This window comes from Ornithodoros turicata, chromosome 5 (genome assembly GCF_037126465.1).
Source record: "Ornithodoros turicata isolate Travis chromosome 5, ASM3712646v1, whole genome shotgun sequence".
Classification (NCBI taxonomy): Eukaryota; Metazoa; Arthropoda; class Arachnida; order Ixodida; family Argasidae; genus Ornithodoros; species Ornithodoros turicata.
The window spans coordinates 20,806,178-20,825,606 of NC_088205.1; the positions used below are offsets into that span (position 1 = coordinate 20,806,178).

The 19,429-nt window shown below is 46.9% G+C and overlaps 1 protein-coding gene and 1 long non-coding RNA gene across 2 annotated transcripts in view; both read left to right on the forward strand.

Annotated features, from left to right (window-relative positions):
• LOC135394178 (acid phosphatase type 7-like) overlaps window positions 1-19,429 on the forward strand; it is a 28,812-nt gene that overhangs the window by 1,234 nt on the left and 8,149 nt on the right. The window contains exons 2-4 of the mRNA XM_064624771.1: window positions 15,741-15,926; window positions 16,244-16,423; window positions 18,255-18,280. Coding sequence (XP_064480841.1) covers window positions 15,741-15,926; window positions 16,244-16,423; window positions 18,255-18,280 — 392 coding nt within the window. The remainder of the gene's footprint in view (window positions 1-15,740; window positions 15,927-16,243; window positions 16,424-18,254; window positions 18,281-19,429) is intronic.
• LOC135394179 (uncharacterized) lies at window positions 796-15,731 on the forward strand. Its single transcript, XR_010422777.1, has 3 exons — window positions 796-2,175; window positions 9,814-9,945; window positions 10,026-15,731. It is a non-coding gene; the product is annotated as an uncharacterized LOC135394179 (long non-coding RNA).

Genomic DNA, 19,429 nt, shown 5'->3' on the forward strand with positions numbered 1-19,429 from the left:
GAAGCGCTAAGATGACGGCAAGAAGACGAAACCTCAGAGATAGCCCTATCTGTGTGTTTTCGTCTTCTTGTTGTCATTTTAGCGCTTTTAGTGGGGTGCATTTTTGGTACCCTTTTGTGATTTTTTGTCTGGAGTCCAAGTTTGGGTATTTGAGTACTTGATGGAAAAGTACTCGGAAAAAAGTACTTCAAGTACAGTACGAAGTACACGATTTAAAATGTACTTAAAGTAAAGTACAAGTTCAAGTACTGCCCATCACTGAACCCCGGAAACGCGACAACATAATCGTAGCCTTGATCCTTGGTTAGTCCTGACTTGGGGGAATATCGTGCTGACAAAATTTAAAAAATTATAAATCCTGAATTGAAACTTGCTTTTTACTTCGCGGAAACGAAAATATGGCAGCGGCAAATACGTCCGAATATCGCTGAGAGATGGAAAATTACTTGCCGCCACGCTCAGGCGGGCAACGATGTTGTGATGACAAATAAGATTACTTTGACCTTAGCCAAGGAATCGTACAACGAAAGAAGTGTGCCTTGGACATTCCGCAACAAAACGGAAAGAGTAATTTTCTCGATTCTTTTTTACTACTCTCAATTATTAGTATTATTTTTCTCACACATTTCTCGACACACTACTCGAGGGAACACAGTTTGCCATGCCTGATTTTACTTGGACCCTGGGCCGGCGTCTACTTTTCGTCTCCGTGGGGACAAGTAAGAAATTTGCCCCCCCCCCCGTATTTTTGATTTTCTTCCTCTCTTCTGTCACAGACAGTTTAGAACACTGATTCGGAATTCGTTTCACATTTGTTTCACTTCACACTTAAAATGAGTACAGAGGGCCATCTAAAAAAAATCACATTAGGACGTCTGATGAAAGTGTGTGTGTGTCATCTTACCCAATTAGCGCGAAAGGTTTTGATGTGTGCAATTTGTTTATCAGAAAATAACTCACATAAACATGGATGCACGTCATTGATGACGTTACAAAGGCAACTCGTTCTGGTTCGCTGGTCAGTAGGGGGTTAGCGTCCTGTCCCTTTGCCGCTGTAAACCAGTTTTGCCACTTCCCCAGGGGAATTAGAGATAGGAGCGGCCGAATCATGACCGAGCCAGCAGCAATGCTTTTTCAGAACCCCGAACAGCCGAGTAGCAGACATTTCTCTGGACCACTCAGCAAGCGTGGCCCTTGTAGCGTCAGCTCGAGGTCTCAGGGAGATCATAGGCTGGTACTGCTCTCCACCGCCGTTGCGCACGGTTGCTTTCTGCGGCGTACCGTAAATTCAATTTCTGCGATAATTATGGCTCTATACGGAGTGAATTAATTTTGATGGTGCATTTTACTGGCCTACTAAATAGTTTTATAGGAAGAAAACATGGTGTTAAAAATGGCTTGAAAACATGTCGGCAAGAAAAAAGTTCTTTCCTTAGACGGTATACTTTACAGCAATAGGATATCTCTGTCGCACTAAGCCGTATTCTTTGCAAACGTAATGGACATTTACACATAGGCTTCTTGAAAATGTACTCCAAAGGTCGATGGTCTGTCAACGAAACCCCTGTTTGCTCAAAAATGTAATCATGGAACTTCGTACAACCATGCACAATAGCCAAAGTTTCCTTCTCGGTTTGGGCATATTGCTTATGCGTATCAGTTAAAGAACGTGAAGTGCGTGAAATGGGACAACTTCTTTGAAGTACTACGACGCCAACTCCGGTCCGACTATCTACCGACAACGAAACAGGCAAAAAAGCGATAAATGCCCGACTGTTTGGTGGTGCATTTTAAAAACGATAAAACCCCAGTGCAGGGCACACGAAAGGACTGGACTAGACGAAACGAAGCACTGGCTGACAAACAGACTAATACATCAGACACACGCTTACATACAGTACTGCTCACAACGCCCCCTAGTGAAAGCCAAGGCAGACATAATCAGAAAGAACCTCCTCCGTCCTTTCGTGTCCCTTGCACTGGTGTCTTATCGCTTTTAAAACAGGCAAGCCTGTTCATAAAATGCAAGTACTGGAGCCATCCGCAAGGCCTGGAGACTTTGCTCTTGACGCCATAACCAAGCTCCATCTTTTTTTCAGAAACTCCCGCAGTGGAGCCGTGATTTCAGATATCTTAGGAGTCAACCTTGCTATAAAATTCATCATACTCAGGAAGGTTTGTAGCTGCTTACAATTCCTTGGTTCTGGCAGTGAGAGTATGTCGGTTATGCCTTCTGGCAGACTCAGACCCTCCGGCGTAAGGACTTGTCCCAGGTATCTCACTTGTCCCTGCAAAAATTGACACTAAGTTGAGTTTGAGTCCACAATTCTTACATCGGTCCAGTAGTTTGGTCAACCTTATACATAGTGTTCCTCTTTGGTGCGGCCCCAGACAAGAATATCGTCCATAACCAGAGCTGTACGGGAAAGTCCCTCTGTTACTTTGTTCACCGCTCGTTGGAAAACTTCTGGAGCTGGTGAAATACCGAATGACATTCGTAAGAACCGGTACCTCCCGTACGGCATACTCGTGGTGCATTTGTACGAGGCTTCATCGTCGAGTGCAATTTGCCAAAATCCCGTCGAAGCGTCTAACATAGAAAAGAATTGTGCTCCGTGCAGGCGTGGTGCGACGTCCTCGAGTGTAGTCAATGAGTATCCGTATTTCCTCTTTATTGACCATCCCGTTGGTTCACTCACGTTTGCAGTGGTATGTTGTTTTTCCACACGGTCCAGTTCGACTTTCACTTTGGCCTGCAATAGGATTGCGATCCTTCTCGACGACTTCACGACCGATTCTAGCGTGTGCTTTCATCTTCACGTGCTAGACAACATCATTCAGTGCTCAAACTCAATGGAAAATATCTTCGTACAGCTCAGCTTCCACTGCAGCTTCCACTGCGGCAGTGCTGAGAATCAATCCCAAACGTTCCGCGACTATTCTGCTCAACGTCATTGGCACATCTTTTTTGACAACAAAGAAATCGCTTCTCAAACTTTTGCCATTACTTTCCAGCACCAGACGAATTTTCTGCGACGCTCTTTCCTGATGCCCAAAAACTGTACTCAAGATAACACTGCACTCTCCCAAGCAGCACAATGTACTGAAAGTCGAGTGCAATAGGGGTGGACGGTATGTGCCTTATCAATGTTCTGTAGTTTCATGAATCTGTTCAAGGCCATTCATCTACCCGTCCACCTCTATTGCACTCGACTTTCAGTGCATTTTGCTGCTTGGGCTACTGCTTTTCTTTGTGTTATCTTCTGTAGGGCAGACAGAGATTTGATCGAGCAGTCGGCTCTCCCGTATCAAGCTTGCAATTCCTGCCACGCCTTCTACGTTGACTGTGGAAATCCAGACTTCGTTCTTCCTACAGTGCCACATTCTGATGTTAGCGAATTCAGAAAGAAACCGACCGTCGTCGTAAGCGTTTAAGGCTGGTTTTGTGCCAGCTCTCACTTGGCGACGCCCAACGCGACGTCGTGAGCGGACGGCGGAAACAGACGCGCATTTCCGGGTTGAGAGAGGAAAGACGTCGAGCAAAAAAAAAAAAGAAATGTCATGCCGAACTTCTTTCACGACGTCGGCGAGGTCGGTGAGAGCTGCCTAGAACGATATACTGGCGACCAATAAGGTGGCACAAAAGGGCCACACCGGCCTCGGTGGCTCAGTCGGTAGCGTGTTCGCCTTCTGATCCCGAGATCGCGGGTTCGAACCCGGCCGAGGACGCCAGCAACTTGGTGGCAGGGTACAAGTTGCTTAGACACGCAGTCTTCCGCGAGGGACGTTAAATACGGGGTGCCGTGTGATGAGCTTTCGTCGCACGTTAAAGAACCCTCAGGTGGGCAAAAGCAATCCACAGACCGACCGCTGTGGCGTCGCTCATGATCTCAGTTGTCTCGCGACATAAACACCCAATTATTATTACAAAAGGGCCACGCCTCCCGATTTTTAGTCTGCTTTGGACGACGGAATGCCACTGTGGTGGGAACATGAGCAATAGTCCGACGTAGTCTTCGCCCATCGCCGCCCGCGTTGCGCGCCGATAGCCAGCGTTCGCTACGTCACGCTTCCTTATCCTACCGGGATCATAGTGTGACGCGGTTTGGCGCAGCGCAACGAAAACACTGCCGGAGATTTTCGCGCTGCTTCGTAGTGGGAAAGCAGTCATATTTGGTAACTGCACACACGTGTTGGAATCCCACTAAAGACAATCAGTGTTCGCATCGTTGGCACTGTTATGTTTTCACTACTGCAATACGGTTGGTACCCCCACACATTGACATTGACATTGAATTGAAGAAGAAAGCCACGCGTCTCCCAGCTGTTTTCCTTCTTTTGCTTGTCTCTATAGTCCATCCGTCGTATATTATATAGACACAGATCAAAAGCTCAATGGGCGACGCCATGTTGGGAAGTGCGAGTCCACCGGAGCCCACGCCGTGCACAGCTCGCTGGCCACCGCCAGATGTAGAGCATTGTTCTATACACCCCCGACGACGGCTGGCGTAGTCGCGCGTTGCCGCTTCGCCGGATGTCGTCAAGCTAGAGTCCGACGGAGCGGGGCGTAACTACGCGCGGCGCATCGCGGGCCGTCGCTGGTGAGTTCACAGTTCGACTATACTTGGCGATGCGCGGCGCGGCGGCAATGCGCGACTACGTCAGCCGCCGTCGGGGGAGTAGAGCAATGCTCTGCATCTGGCGGTGGCCATCGAGCTGTGCACGGCGTGGGCTCCCGTAGACTAGCATTTTCTAACATGGCGTCGCCTATTGACCTTCTGATCGAAACTGGAAGGGAACATCCGTGCCTATATAATAAACGACGGATGGACTACAGAGACAAACAAAAGAACAAGAACAGCTGGGAAGACGTGCGAGTTTATTTAATTCAGTGTTCATGTTCGGGGGTACCAAACGTATTACAGTAATACAAACATAATAGTGCCAACGATGGGAACATGGATTGTCTTTAGTCGGATTCCAGCACGCGGGTACAGATATGACTGCTTTCCCACTACGAAGTGTGAAAATCTCCGGTGCTGTTTTCATTGCGCTGCGCCGAATCGCGTCAGGCTATGATCCCGGTAGGATGAGGACGCGTGACATAGCGAACGCTGGCTGTCGACGCGCAACGCGGGCGGCTATGGGCCAAGACTACGTCGGACTCTAAACCAGCCTTTATGAACTCACCGGCGGCAGCTCGCGATGCGTGGCGGTGCGCTGCGCGTTGATACGCCCGGCTTCGTCGGACTCTAAACCAGCCTTTATGCAATTGACTTTCTTCCGTGGTCTTTCTTTTACTTTGTTAAAACTACCAATAGTTTCGCACTGGCGAGCGAAGTGATTCGGTTTTGCACATTTTGTGATTTTTTTTTTTCAAGTGCGGGACAGTTATCTATTTGGTGTGTCTTAAACCCGCATTTGTTACACTGTTTTGTTTTAACAAAGTTGGCAGTCATTTGTTCATTTTTCCCTGCGCCCCGTATGGCATGAAACTGTTCCGACCCTTGCTTTACACATTTGAACGGTTATTGAGTAAGATAGGTTTTTGGAAATGAACTTCTGCTGAAGCTTCTTATCCCTTGTACCGAGGATTATGCGGCTCCTAAGCATTTTTTCTTCTAATTCACTGAATTCACAGTTCTTCGCTAAAACCAATCATTGAATGACTCTTCTTCCTTCTATGGGTAGAAATCCAGCGAACCGGTAGAGATGTAGGAAGGGAGTTGCCTCAGGACAGAAGCCGCCGATATTTCGAACAGAGACTGTTCTTCTTCTGGGCACCGTCCTCATCATTGGCATGGTATTTAAAGGGTTAGGTGTGACGTGTTTAAAGGTTCATGCGAATTGTGGGTCAACAGCCCGGAGGGAAGAAAGGTCCGTACGGGTTTTTACGGCGGGAGTGAATGGCTGCTTTGTTAGAGTGTGGAGGGGGTTATGTGAACGTAGTGATCTAGGCTACAGACCGGTTGCAGAAAAATGGAAGGTTCACGAACACGTGGACGAAACGGGACAACAGGCAAGAATTCGCAAGCATAGCGAAAGATAAGGAGGTTAGTGGTTACGTGGGGAAAATTCCAGAACGAGCAATTTTTTTTTTAAATATATATTTGTAATACAAAGTTGTGGCATGCAATAAAGAGAGCAGAAAGCAGTGGCCATGCAGAACATAACAGATGATAATGGAGGTAGATGGGAAAAGCATATTTTATTTGTGAAGTGTTTCTAGGGTGCCTTGGGATTTGTTGATACCGGACGGGTGAAGAGCGTTGAACTTGTATATGAGATAAGACTCCCTATCACGTCTGTCACGTGTGGATCTAAACCCGGTTTCTAGAATATATAGTTTAATGTTGTCAAAATTGTGACCAGGAACGTTAAAGTGTTCGGCGACTGCTTTGGGGAGTTTGTTGGACGTGTCGGTTCTGTGTCCGGTAAGGCGGTTGTTCATTTGTTGGCCGGTTTCACCAATGTATTGCATAGAGCAATCGCCGCATTCAATGCAGTATATAACATTGGAGCTTGTGCATGTGAATGCGTGGTTAACGGGGTGGGTGTAATTGCTCGCAGTGCTTTTGATGGAGTTAGCGTGTTGAACGTGCTTGCATGTTTTGCAGCGCGGGAGGTTGCAGGGTCGTGTTCCCGTGTACGGGGCTCTCGTTTTGCTGATTTTGGCATTGACTAATAACAACACACCAACAGAAAGACTCTCGAAATTCCTGGACCACTATTTAAACCATATTCCGACAACACTGCCATCGCATGTACAAGACACACCCCACCTCCTCAGAATAATCAGAGATATAAACAACACTCGCACATTTGGTAGGGACACAATACTAGCCACGCTGGATGTGACATCACTGTATACTAACATCCCACACAACGACGGAATCACAGCCCTCTGCAATACCCTTTCTACTACAAACACCAGAAAAGACACGGAAACCATACTCGCTCTAATGGACTTGGTTCTTAAACTGAACTACTTCGAGTTCAATGGTGAATACTACCTACAAGTACACGGTACAAGTATGGGCACACCTGTTGCACCCACATACGCAAATATCTTCATGGGGTTCCTAGAAAACAAAGTTCTCAGCGCCCTCTCATTAAAACCCACGGTGTACCTTCGATACATCGATGATATACTGATAATATGGGAACACGGGGAACATGAATTTCAAAAGTTCGTAGATCTACTGAACACCGCGCATAGCAACATAAAGTTCACATCACAACAGTCAACTCACTTAATTAACTTCCTCGACACCACGATATCACTAGACAACGGCAACCTCGTCACAACCCTGTACAAAAAGCCAACTGACAAACAACAATACCTTCACTTCAAGAGTCACCACCCGCGTCACTGTAAGGTTGGAATTCCTAATGGGCAGAGTGTAAGACTACGCAGAATTTGTTCAAACGACACAGATTACGCTGAGAAGCTTGACGAACTCTGCAGTACACTTGCCCAAAGGGACTATCCAGACTCCCTCCTAACCGAATTCCGTCGCAAGGCACTCACACTCGATCGAAACGAGGTTCTGGAAAACCGAAAAAATCCCGACGCGTGCCAAATAAGCTTCATCACAAGATATTCCAACGCACTTCCAAACATCAAAGCCATTCTACAGAAGCACGAGCCCCTCCTCCAAAGCAGTGACCGACTTAACAACATATTCACAAATCCCATACAGGTGACATACCGACGCGCAAGAAACCTGGCAGACTCCTTGGTCAATGCCAAAATCAGCAAAACGAGAGCCCCGTACACGGGAACACGACCCTGCAACCTCCCGCGCTGCAAAACATGCAAGCACGTTCAACACGCTAACTCCATCAAAAGCACTGCGAGCAATTACACCCACCCCGTTAACCACGCATTCACATGCACAAGCTCCAATGTTATATACTGCATTGAATGCGGCGATTGCTCTATGCAATACATTGGTGAAACCGGCCAACAAATGAACAACCGCCTTACCGGACACAGAACCGACACGTCCAACAAACTCCCCAAAGCAGTCGCCGAACACTTTAACGTTCCTGGTCACAATTTTGACAACATTAAACTATATATTCTAGAAACCGGGTTTAGATCCACACGTGACAGACGTGATAGGGAGTCTTATCTCATATACAAGTTCAACGCTCTTCACCCGTCCGGTATCAACAAATCCCAAGGCACCCTAGAAACACTTCACAAATAAAATATGCTTTTCCCATCTACCTCCATTATCATCTGTTATGTTCTGCATGGCCACTGCTTTCTACTCTCTTTATTGCATGCCACAACTTTGTATTACAAATATATATTTTTAAAAAAAATTGCTCGTTCTGGAATTTTCCCCACGTAACCACTAACCTCCTTATCTTTCGCTATGCTTGCGAATTCTTGCCTGTTGTCCCGTTTCGTCCACGTGTTCGTGAACCTTCCATTTTTCTGCAACCGGTCTGTAGCCTAGATCACTACGTTCACATAATCCCCTCCACACTCTAACAAAGCAGCCATTCACTCCCGCCGTAAAAACCCGTACGGACCTTTCTTCCCTCCGGGCTGTTGACCCACAATTCGCATGAACCTTTAAACACGTCACACCTAACCCTTTAAATACCATGCCAATGATGAGGACGGTGCCCAGAAGAAGGACAGTCTCTGTTCGAAATATCGGCGGCTTCTGTCCTGAGGCAACTCCCTTCCTCCTCCTTCTTCTTCCTTCTGTTGCCCAACACAGAGTTCGTGGTACGTTAGATTACATCTTGGGTCGTAGAGCCAATTTAGTTCTTTTTTATCATCCTCGTTGTCAAATTGGAAAGCACTGAATGCCCGGCACCTTCACCGACAGTCATAAGTAGAGCGCGGACTTTCATACAAATGCACGTTTTTTTTTCTTTTTCCCCCGATATGACTTCGTATCTGGACCAAGAAAAAAAACACTGGTCTTGGTTTGGAACGGATCGGATGGGTTCCGTGGTGCATATAAATGCACGCTTTGCGCGTTTTGGCATACTTCCCATGACAATTGCATATTTTGAAATATTTTCATGTGCGAAAGCTTACTTCCCTTCTTTTTCGTGGATGGTTTTGCTGGTTTCAGGGCGGTGCTGGGTAGTTTTTCGGGGTTGGAATCGAATATTTTCCATGTTTCGGTGGGGTGATGCGCGGTGTTCAGCCCGTATCCTGGCTGCTCCATCCTCCACTGTGTGCATGGCCGATGGGCCGTGCTTCACCTTCACCATGCCCTCACATTCACCTTCAGCCATGACGAAAAAAGCCCGAGCATGGGCAACACGAGAGAGAGAGAGAGAGAGAGAGATACATGATGACGATGATATGGGGATGACTTCCGGGCTCAGGCTTGTTTCGCCATGGGATACGTTCACCAGCTAGCCTGCGTGTACGCTATTTTACCAGTCGCGAACGCAAAGCCTTCGGCTGCATGATTCATATCTGTGGCGCAAGTATTATTTGTTTTGTCCCGCGGAACGACGGCTTTATTTAATCGTGTTATCCCTAGTAAAATTATCTTTTTTTTTTTCAAATTAGGCATTTGGTGAATTGCTTGAGTACCAAGTAAAACATTGCATATATTGAGGATTTTTCCTACATATTTCGAAGACTTGCAGTGCATAGTTGCATGCATATTTCGAGAACTTCTAGTGCATATTAATGAGTGCTCTAGTCACAAGTAACGTCGCGGCCTGTACTTCATTCGGTTGCGCGCACAGCGATAGAGCCGTAGAAAAGAATTTAAACTTACTTTTCCATGTTTTCCCATTTGTCCATTCGTCTCCGACCGCATCCAGTGGCTTCGGAGGAAGAAGCAACGTTGACAGCATCCTCGAGGGTGTTGCTTCAGTTGCGGCGTTAGTGTGACGTAGCCCTGTTTACGGGGCTGACGGTACACGACCAAAACAAATCGATGGACTCAGCACAAGGTAAGGGAAAACTCCGAACAGCAACAGTGCCAATAAATATGGGTTTAATATCCCGAGCTATATACAACACGTATTTACAGAGGGGAAATGAGATACAATCTATTCGCGTCAAGCCACGGAATTCCAACACACAGCTAGTGGGAGCTCACCGCCTTGAAGTCCGTTGTCTTCATGTGAAGCGTACTGGCGACGAAGTTGGTGGTCTGGGTCCAGGGACTGGGACAGAAGCGTTCGTGGAGGATGGCTACACACGGCAGGAGAACGTCAAAGCCCGGGAGCTGGCAGGCGAGCCGATTGAGGACGATGTGGGTCACGGCAGAGGCAGTCTTCCGGCGCAGAGCCTTGCGGACTGTCTCACAGGAGGATTCCGAAGATGCCGTCTTTTGTTGGGCGTCCGCTTATATAGCAGGTGGTGTCTTTGTCCCGTGGTCCACTTTCGCGTCTGGCCTTGAGACTTCCAGGAAAGAGACCTTCACTGTCCCTTTCAACTGCTGGGAAAGTTCCCCAAAATAGTTCTCCTACGATTCCGGCGATCACGACAAAATGGCCGTCACATCCGCTCCCACCAGAAGGAGAATTTTCTATGTACATGAAAATTCCTCGCGTAACCTCGCAACATCAACACAGTGTTTGTCTCCACCTAGGCGTCGCAGCGACCGAAATCAAGGCTACTAAATGCGAATGTAGCGCTATAACTCTTTATTAACTTTGTGACCTCCGCGCGTTCTTCCGGGCGAATATGACTCAGTTCGAATTTCCCGATTAAATCTTCGGCAGTCGCCGCGTCCACCCTGTCGCAACTCAACACTTCCGTGCGGTCCGCGTACTCTGCGCCGGTAAACGAGGCTACCACCTTATTTTTCGGTAGTCGGACTTCAGCTAGACTGTAGTTGGCCATTCTTATTGGCACTTGACCTTCCCTTGAAACATAAACCAATAAGTTTACGCCAGCAAGCCCGTTAACCTCAATTTTTCCCTCAACAATACCCATCTCTCCGGGGCGTACGCAACTCTCCAGTTGGCCAGTTACAATTACTTCAGACACAGGCGGGATTTTACACTCCTCGACAAGACGTATCGCTGTGGACTGCATCCGATGCGTCGTTTCAATCGTTTTACTAACGCGCTCATCCCCTGAGACTTTTCTGTTTACTACTGCAACACATTCGTCGTTTATCGTGACGACCCCTTTACTTGACAGTATATCGATGCCTTGGGCTATAATCATGTCCTGACCAATAATACCCGCGGCCGATAGCGTTATGTCTTCCGTAACAACAAAACACGGGTATTCAAAGCGCGTCTCTCCTAGCTGAAGCGGTATTTTGTACGTCCCTTTTGTGTGCAATGGGTTGCCTGTTATGCCCACCAACTGCGTGTGCCTACCAACCGCGATCTCGAAGCATTCAGCCCAATTTGGATGCAACTGCTCTAATACACTTTGTTTGACGAGGCTTACTTTTGACCCAGTATCGATGAGGAAATCGCACTCTTTGGCACCAATTTTGCACCGAACAATGGGACTGGTTTCCCCGCAAAACCTGACAACCAAAAGCTCTGTTCCCTCCTCTGCGGAGTCCACGGAGGAGGGCGTTTCTAGTTTCCCTGGTTCTGCTCGAGGTTTCCGGGCCTCATGCGGTCGCCAGCTTCCCTGTTCTCCCTTCGCCTTGCACTAAAACGTCGAGTGCGACAATCTCTCGCGAAATGTCCGACTTTCCCGCAGTTATAACACTCTACACGAGGGCGATCTATACGTCTCGACGCATTTTCTGCGGCATGCTCCTGCGATAGTCGGAGACTCTGTTCGAGTAGTGCTTCAAGGCGGTCAAGTCTACGCCTAATCTCATCGACCTCTTCTAAGCCGCCTGTCGAAGTGGCCCGTACGGCAGCTCGCTCTGATACAAGCTTCTCGTTGCGTTCCTCTTTTACGGCTACCTCGACCGCGTTTTTCATGGTTTTCGGCTCTCTGGTTAGGACGAATCTCCGTACAGGGTCGCGCATACCGCTCAGAAATACCGACAGCATTTGTTCGTCTAACAACTCTCTTGCCAGCTTTGCCTTTTCTGCTTCCCCAGTAAAATCGCCCAATGTGTCCTCTCCGAGCGAGCGCACGCGATTTGCGAAGGACCGCGCGTCCTCGTTTCTTTCCTGTTTAGCGGAGAGAAATTTCTCCATTTTGACACTCTTTGGTTCAGTGTCAAAGCGGGTTATCGCTAGCTTTTTGAAGTCTTTGAATGACTCTAGAGCGAGCGACTCCTCGTCCTGCCAAGCAAAGCTATGTGCGGTGCCCATCATCTTGCACCTCGCCATACCTACGAGCTGGTTGTCTTGCCAGCCGCCCATCTTCCCCAACTGTTCTAGGACAGCGAAGAATTCTTTGATCGTTATACCGGTTCCATCCCCCGTGAATGTAGGCAGCATGGAACCTAACGCGAGCACCCCCGCGCCTAACGCACTTCCCTGGGCCGTTTGCGGAGCTGTTGCCATCCTGCGAGGTTTCCCTTGAACGTGGGGGCTACAAATCGTGTCCCACGTTTAATCCTTGTGCAAAGATCCCACCGCTGCCACCAAGTGTGACGTAGCCCTGTTTACGGGGCTGACGGTACACGACCAAAACAAATCGATGGACTCAGCACAAGGTAAGGGAAAACTCCGAACAGCACCAGTGCCAATAAATATGGGTTTAATATCCCGAGCTATATACAACACGTATTTACAGAGGGGAAATGAGATACAATCTATTCGCGTCAAGCCACGGAATTCCAACACACAGCTAGTGGGAGCTCACCGCCTTGAAGTCCGTTGTCTTCATGTGAAGCGTACTGGCGACGAAGTTGGTGGTCTGGGTCCAGGGACTGGGACAGAAGCGTTCGTGGAGGATGGCTACACACGGCAGGAGAACGTCAAAGCCCGGGAGCTGGCAGGCGAGCCTATTGAGGACGATGTGGGTCACGGCAGAGGCAGTCTTCCGGCGCAGAGCCTTGCGGACTGTCTCACAGGAGGATTCCGAAGATGCCGTCTTTTGTTGGGCGTCCGCTTATATAGCAGGTGGTGTCTTTGTCCCGTGGTCCACTTTCGCGTCTGGCCTTGAGACTTCCAGGAAAGAGACCTTCACTGTCCCTTTCAACTGCTGGGAAAGTTCCCCAAAATAGTTCTCCTACGATTCCGGCGATCACGACAAAATGGCCGTCACATTAGCCATACTGCTTCATGCGTATAGGCGTCGGAGCGCGTGGCCTGCTTGCATGCCAGCGCCGCCTTGTGTCGATGATGGGGCGTGCTGGGGTGGAGACTCTGGGGCCCTGGTGCACAAGCGCCCCCTCTCGACAGGGGCACGGCAAGCACGCACGGATCACCTACTCGGTTAGCTATCTGCAGACACTTCAGCGATAAGAAAATCAGTATTCGAGCACAAATATCAGTGTTTCTTTGGTATATTTGTATCCACACAAACACGTTACCAAATCTTTCCTCACCACCATGAAAAAAAAAATCTGTGATAACCAGTGATGGCCACTAACTACTTCTACAGTAGTTTAACTATAACTACTAACTACTTCGCGATGAAGTAGTTTAACTAGTAGTTCAACTACTTTTCAGGGTAGGTAGTTAAAACTACTTCTTTAACTGCTGCAATGTATTTTAACTACATCTATAACTACTTAACGATGTCGATTCACACCAATCACATTCTATAGTGTTCTTGGACACCTAAATATGAATCACAAACAGCGATAAAAATGAAGATTGAGTACACATGCACGGCACAATTGCTCTGCACCTCCGTTCTCATCAAACAAGTAGCTCAAGGAAAAAGTCCGAAGCACAATCGTGCCGTAAAGCTTGCGGCAAAATCGGTCGTAGTTGGCGCCTGCAGTAGCCTAACTACTGTAGTTAACTACTCGAAATAGTAGTTTAACTAGTAGTTGTCACTAGATTTCTGCAAGTAGTTGATAACTACTTTTTAACTACAATCAAGTAGTTTAACTAGTAGTTTAACTACATGTAGTTAACTACTGGCCATCACTGGTGATAACACATATCATAGTGAACAGAACGCTCAGAGCAAACATGGGTGAGCCTACATTGTTTGCATATGTCTCAAACTTATTTCAGAATATTGTGCCCCTCAAGCTCGCCCTTCCGCAAACCGGCATTTAGATAAAGCGTGGTAGATAACGTAAGGTGATACTATACAGCAGGCGATCCATTCGTACCATGCCGATTACCCTGAGCTCAACCGATCGAGAGGGGGCGCTCGTGTACCATGGTCTTAGAGTCTCCACCCCAGCACCGACGCAAGGCGGCGCTAGCATGCAAGCTGGCTCGTATACTGATACTCTATACTGCACGTGCTCTGTACTGCAGAGCACGTGCTCTACAGCACGCGCTCCCATGTGCAGTAGATAGCTTATCTGACAGTCCCGAGTTATCACATACGCGTGAAAGTCCTTAGGCAGATTCTTCTTGCGCGAAAGGTACCTTTCTGGCGTTCTTCAGGAGGACAATTGCCCCCCCCCCCCCACGCCTCCCCGCTCCCCTCCCGTAGACGCCGGCACTACTCATTAAATATTTAAAATATTTTTTTTTTTTATTCCGTGTTAGCGTCGCGAAGGAACTGTGGCTACGAGCGGCATACAGATGTGGACAGGTGGGGAGAGGACAGCAGGAAGGAGTGGGGGACAGGGGGTTAGTATGCGCCCTGGCCCGACTTCAGGGGGAACTGAGTGCCGACAGTTCTGGAAAGTCTTCGGAAAACCCAGGAGAAAACTCGGACAGCACAGCCGGTGGTAGGATTCGAATCCACCACCTCCCAGTCTTCAGCACGACCTTGGCTCCCACCAACGAGCTTTTAAAAGTACACGACGCTGGCTCAGCAGTATGGCTTCGGTTGACAGTACCAGCAGGTGCAATAAGGCAGGCTAAAATATACACATGCGGGTCAACAGCTCTCAAAATGTATATTTTTTCATAGACCTTTGACACATCGTCACAGAATCATGCATACACCATTGGGGCGTAACTAACGTCGCATGAACGTGGCTTGTCATCGCCACACCAAATCAACTTGTGTTTGGTAATCTCTCTTGCTTACTTTCGTCTCAAAGTTTTTTTCTGAAACTTCAGGAGCTTTGCTTTAGTGTAAGTCCGTCCGGGAAATAACCCACGCAGAAATGGTACTTTCGAGAACGTAGGCTAGTGTCCCTTCTGAAGCACCTGAATAGAGGTAAGGAGAACATTTCCCTGAGTTTGTGGAGCAACCAAAAAGGGACGACACATACACACTTTTTTAGGTTGCTCCCCAAACCCAGGGAAATGTTCTCCTTGTCATTACACCAGTTAGCTCGCTTACTTTTCTTCTCGCCGTCTTATAGAGATGCCCCACCCCGCTCCCGCCCGACGTTTCTTAACAAGCTTTCTTCTCTCAGTAGCACCGCACACAATGAACATACTACGTCCGACACCACAGTCGTGTTTTCGTCCTCCATAATCGAAGATCTGGAGTTGCGACCTCAAATCAGTAGTTTTTATCAGAATCACAAGCACGGAGGGGTTTTAAAAAAATTTTGCGGGGGGGGGGGGGGGGTCTTCCTACACTTACGTCATAAGTTGTTATGACTCATAACAACTTAACGCATCATTGTCGACATGTCGTTACAGCTGAAACAGCAAGCCCTCCTCGCTTGTAGGGGGCGCACAGGTAAAAAAAAGTTAGTAGGGAGTCGCCAAACATTGAAGGGGGGAAGGGGGGCTGGATGATTCACTGGCTCAAATGTACGTCATTCTCTCTCCAGCATCACCGGCCGAGGTGATGGTCACGTGGGTAACTTTCAGTCCCACGAATGTATCTACGGTGGAATACGGACCCTGGGTGTTCGAGCAAAGGGTTAGAGGAACTGTGACCGAGTTCAAGGTAGCAAGGAGGACCCTCTTCGTTCATCGGGTACTGCTCACTAAACTGGTTCCTGGAACGTATTATCGTAAGTGTCCCATTCGACAGTGCGCTATTTTCATTGCAAACTGCGTACAACACGTCTTGAGGGATAACTAGTGGATGACTGTATTTAAACAGTTGTGTCCTTTTTTTTGAAAAATATGTATGTTGAAAAATACTGTGAAGTGATAGAAAACATGAAACAAGAGCACAGAGGCACCTGAATACTCGAAACTGTTGTGGGAATAGTTTGGGTCGAGAATCGGGGGTCGGAGAATGGTGGGTGGTCCTGGCCCTCCAGGAGAGAGGGCGTGCTGTGGTCTAGAACCGCAGACCGATTCAAAGTATCACTGACTATTGCAGACTATCATTGTGGTAGTTCGGACGGATGGAGCGCACACTATGTGTTCCACACATTGCCGTTGGGACCGAGGCCGCCGAAGGTCGCCGTCTTCGGGGACATGGGAAACGCCAATGCTCGTTCGCTAGGTTACCTTCAGGAGCAGGTGCAGGCAGGCGACATTGACGTTGCTCTGCATATCGGTGAGGAGCTGTCATAAATATATAATCCTCATGCATTCTTTCGGTTGACGTCGCAATTTTGTAAGGTGGCTTCACCTCACGCTTGGAAGCGCTAGGTGAAGTTTACTTTAAAAAAATTGTTTTGTAAAACAAGAGCACAAAAACGTAAAGGACAGTCAAGACCGTAGTTGAAGAATACAAAGACAAAAAAACACTTTAAAGATCGTAGGTTTATTATGGTACAAGCTTTCGGACGGAGCCCGTCCGTCCAACCGGTGAGATACATTTGACAGGTGGTAGAGATATTTATACTGATGTACATCAGAGAAAGGGGACAAAGAAGGTGGTGAGGAGAAAATACAAATTCTTGTAGGAGAGGATTAAGGGCGCGAAAAAATAATAAACCAAAGCGGGCGATGTACAGTGAGTGTGTTACCGGAGACAAAAAACCGTTGAGAGATCTCAGGTGAGCGAACACGGTAAGGAAGACCGATTGAGTAAATATTACACGCCTAGTCCGCGAGAAATGATACGCAATTGCAACACTCGTGTTTAGCCTGCATCTTAACGTAATGAAGCTGAAAAAAAAGGCTATCGGTTTTTAGGAGTTTTGCAAAAGAGGTTGATTCTTAAAATGGGTAAAAAGATAAGATAATAATAATAGTAGTAGGCAAAGAAAATGACTGGCGAATGGGCTAAATAGAAGAGAAGCATTATAAAAAATTAGAAAAATGCAGAAACTGACGATTTTTGCTTATGTGATTTACAGGACTTGATTCCCCTCTTCGTATACGCCTCAAAAAATTTGAAAGAAAACATTCAGGGAGGGCCACTATGTATGTTAAGTACATGAGGATTTAAGATGCAGATTTTCTTTTTTGGTGTGTGTGTAGAATGAATCGCGTTTTTTTTTCCGTTTCGAAGAAAACAAAAAAAAATTGAGGAAATTAAAACTGGATGAATTGGTGTAAGGAACCGGAACTGATGTTGAGCCCTTTTGGGCGCAGTGATGCAAACTTAGCTATAAAAAAGATTCTCGATTTTTGCGTATTATGTCCGTATTGTACCCAGATTCTAATATTACGATGCTAAGATTGTTTTCTATATTGCGTCCAGGCAGGTTGAAGTGAATTACAATGGGTGTTTGGTGTTTACCATTAATATCAAATTTATTGCCATAAAACTACCTGTGAAATGCGTCGCACCTTATGAAGGACGGACTCCGTCCGAAAGCTTTGCACCATAATAAATCTACGATCGTCTTCAGTGTTTTTTGTATTTGTGTTTTTGTACAGCAAGTTAGCTTCACGTTATATTGGCAAGCCCACTTTAGATGCGTATACGAAGAGGGGAGTCAAGTCCTGTAGATCATATAAACAAAATACAGAAGCCGACACTGAAGATTTTTGTTTAAGTTTAATTTGTACAGGCTTTCGCGTGGAGGTCCACGCTTCCTCAGGTAGCCCACTTTACAAAATTCTCAGACAACACAACACCAAGTCGGTTTCACCTAACACTGGAAAGCATTAGGTGAAACCCGCTTTACATGACTGTCATAACAGCAAGTTGGCTTCACCTAGAGTCACTAAATAGGGACTCTAGCGTCACCTAACGTTCAAAGCTGCAAGTGAAGCACGCATTACAAAATTGGCATGCAACAGCACGTATGCTGCACATATCACATGAAAGCGTTGGGTGAAGCTCGCTTTGAGAAAGAAATTCCGACATGAAGAATGTCGCAGACAACAGAAGGAATGCCGCTCTTGTGGAACAAAACACATGTAATGGGAGGAGTTTGTGTTTCGAGTGGCGCCACCGCACCGGCTGCAATAACAGATTCCTTTTCATTCAGGTGACTTTGCCTACGACATGGATTCCGTAAGTAGCTGGCTTCCTGACTATCTAGTAGTATATCGTCGTGGAGTCCATACACAAATGTTATTTTTATTCTATCTGCAGGGGGAAATTATGTAACATCATTAATCAATTAACCGATCACTATTCACATCATACATTATCTGTCGTATCGTGCCTTATGTGATTACTAGAGCCCGGTTTTATAGGCATGAAAAAACCTTGTTTTAGGCGTCTATAAAAGGCCCTAAAAACTCTGATTTAGGCACTAAAAAGGGCATTATAGGCACTACAATTTATCGATTTTTTTTTCATCTAGAGTACTGAAAGTGCAAAAACAAAGTGAATAAATCAGTTCCATCTGCAAGAACAATACCGTAAATGGGAGTTGTGACTGTTTGTCTAATCCTTTTGCTGCACGAAATGGAAAACTTGTCCATCCTACTACGGTCACAAGGGTTCCAGCCACTGCCTCCATCCCAGGGCACTTCAGAAGGACTTGTCGCGGTCAGCATCCGGACGATATGCGAGATGGACTTCGAGCGTCGAAAGCTTTAGTCGCAAATTTCTTCGTTTGAATTTTTTAAGCTCCGCCTTCTAGATTTCGTTTTCGGCACATGGCTCACAACCGCTAGCAAATATGGGTGATCAAGTCTCCTCACACTGGACGGAACGTCATTTTCGCTCGTGTGCCTTGCTGGCACTGACTGCAGGAAAGGGGGGCAACATCCCGAAAGGTTGCCAAACTGCAGGGATTGTACCTACTTTCGCAAGTCACATCCCCTCCCCAGCACTTTACCGTGTGTCATATTAGTTGTAAAAAAAAAACAAAATAAAAAGGAAACATGAAAACTAAAAAGCTCTTTTAGATGTACAAGCACGCAACAGCGCTGAGAGTCCTAGATTTCGACAAAACCGTTACGAAACGTGCCTACATTTTATAATACCGACCCAAGGAACAAAAACGCAATTTGGAAGAGAGAGAAAGAACGAGTAAGCGAGTGTACTGAGTAACCGATTTCCAATTCCCAGCTTACATTCTAGTACCTTTGAGATAATCGCTTCTTTGTTAGCGATATCGATGGTTCCAAAAGGTCGTTTTGGTGACTGATGTCAATTTCGCCTGCAAAACGGACGCCATTATAGGCATTTTTCGATGTTTAATCGGAGTTT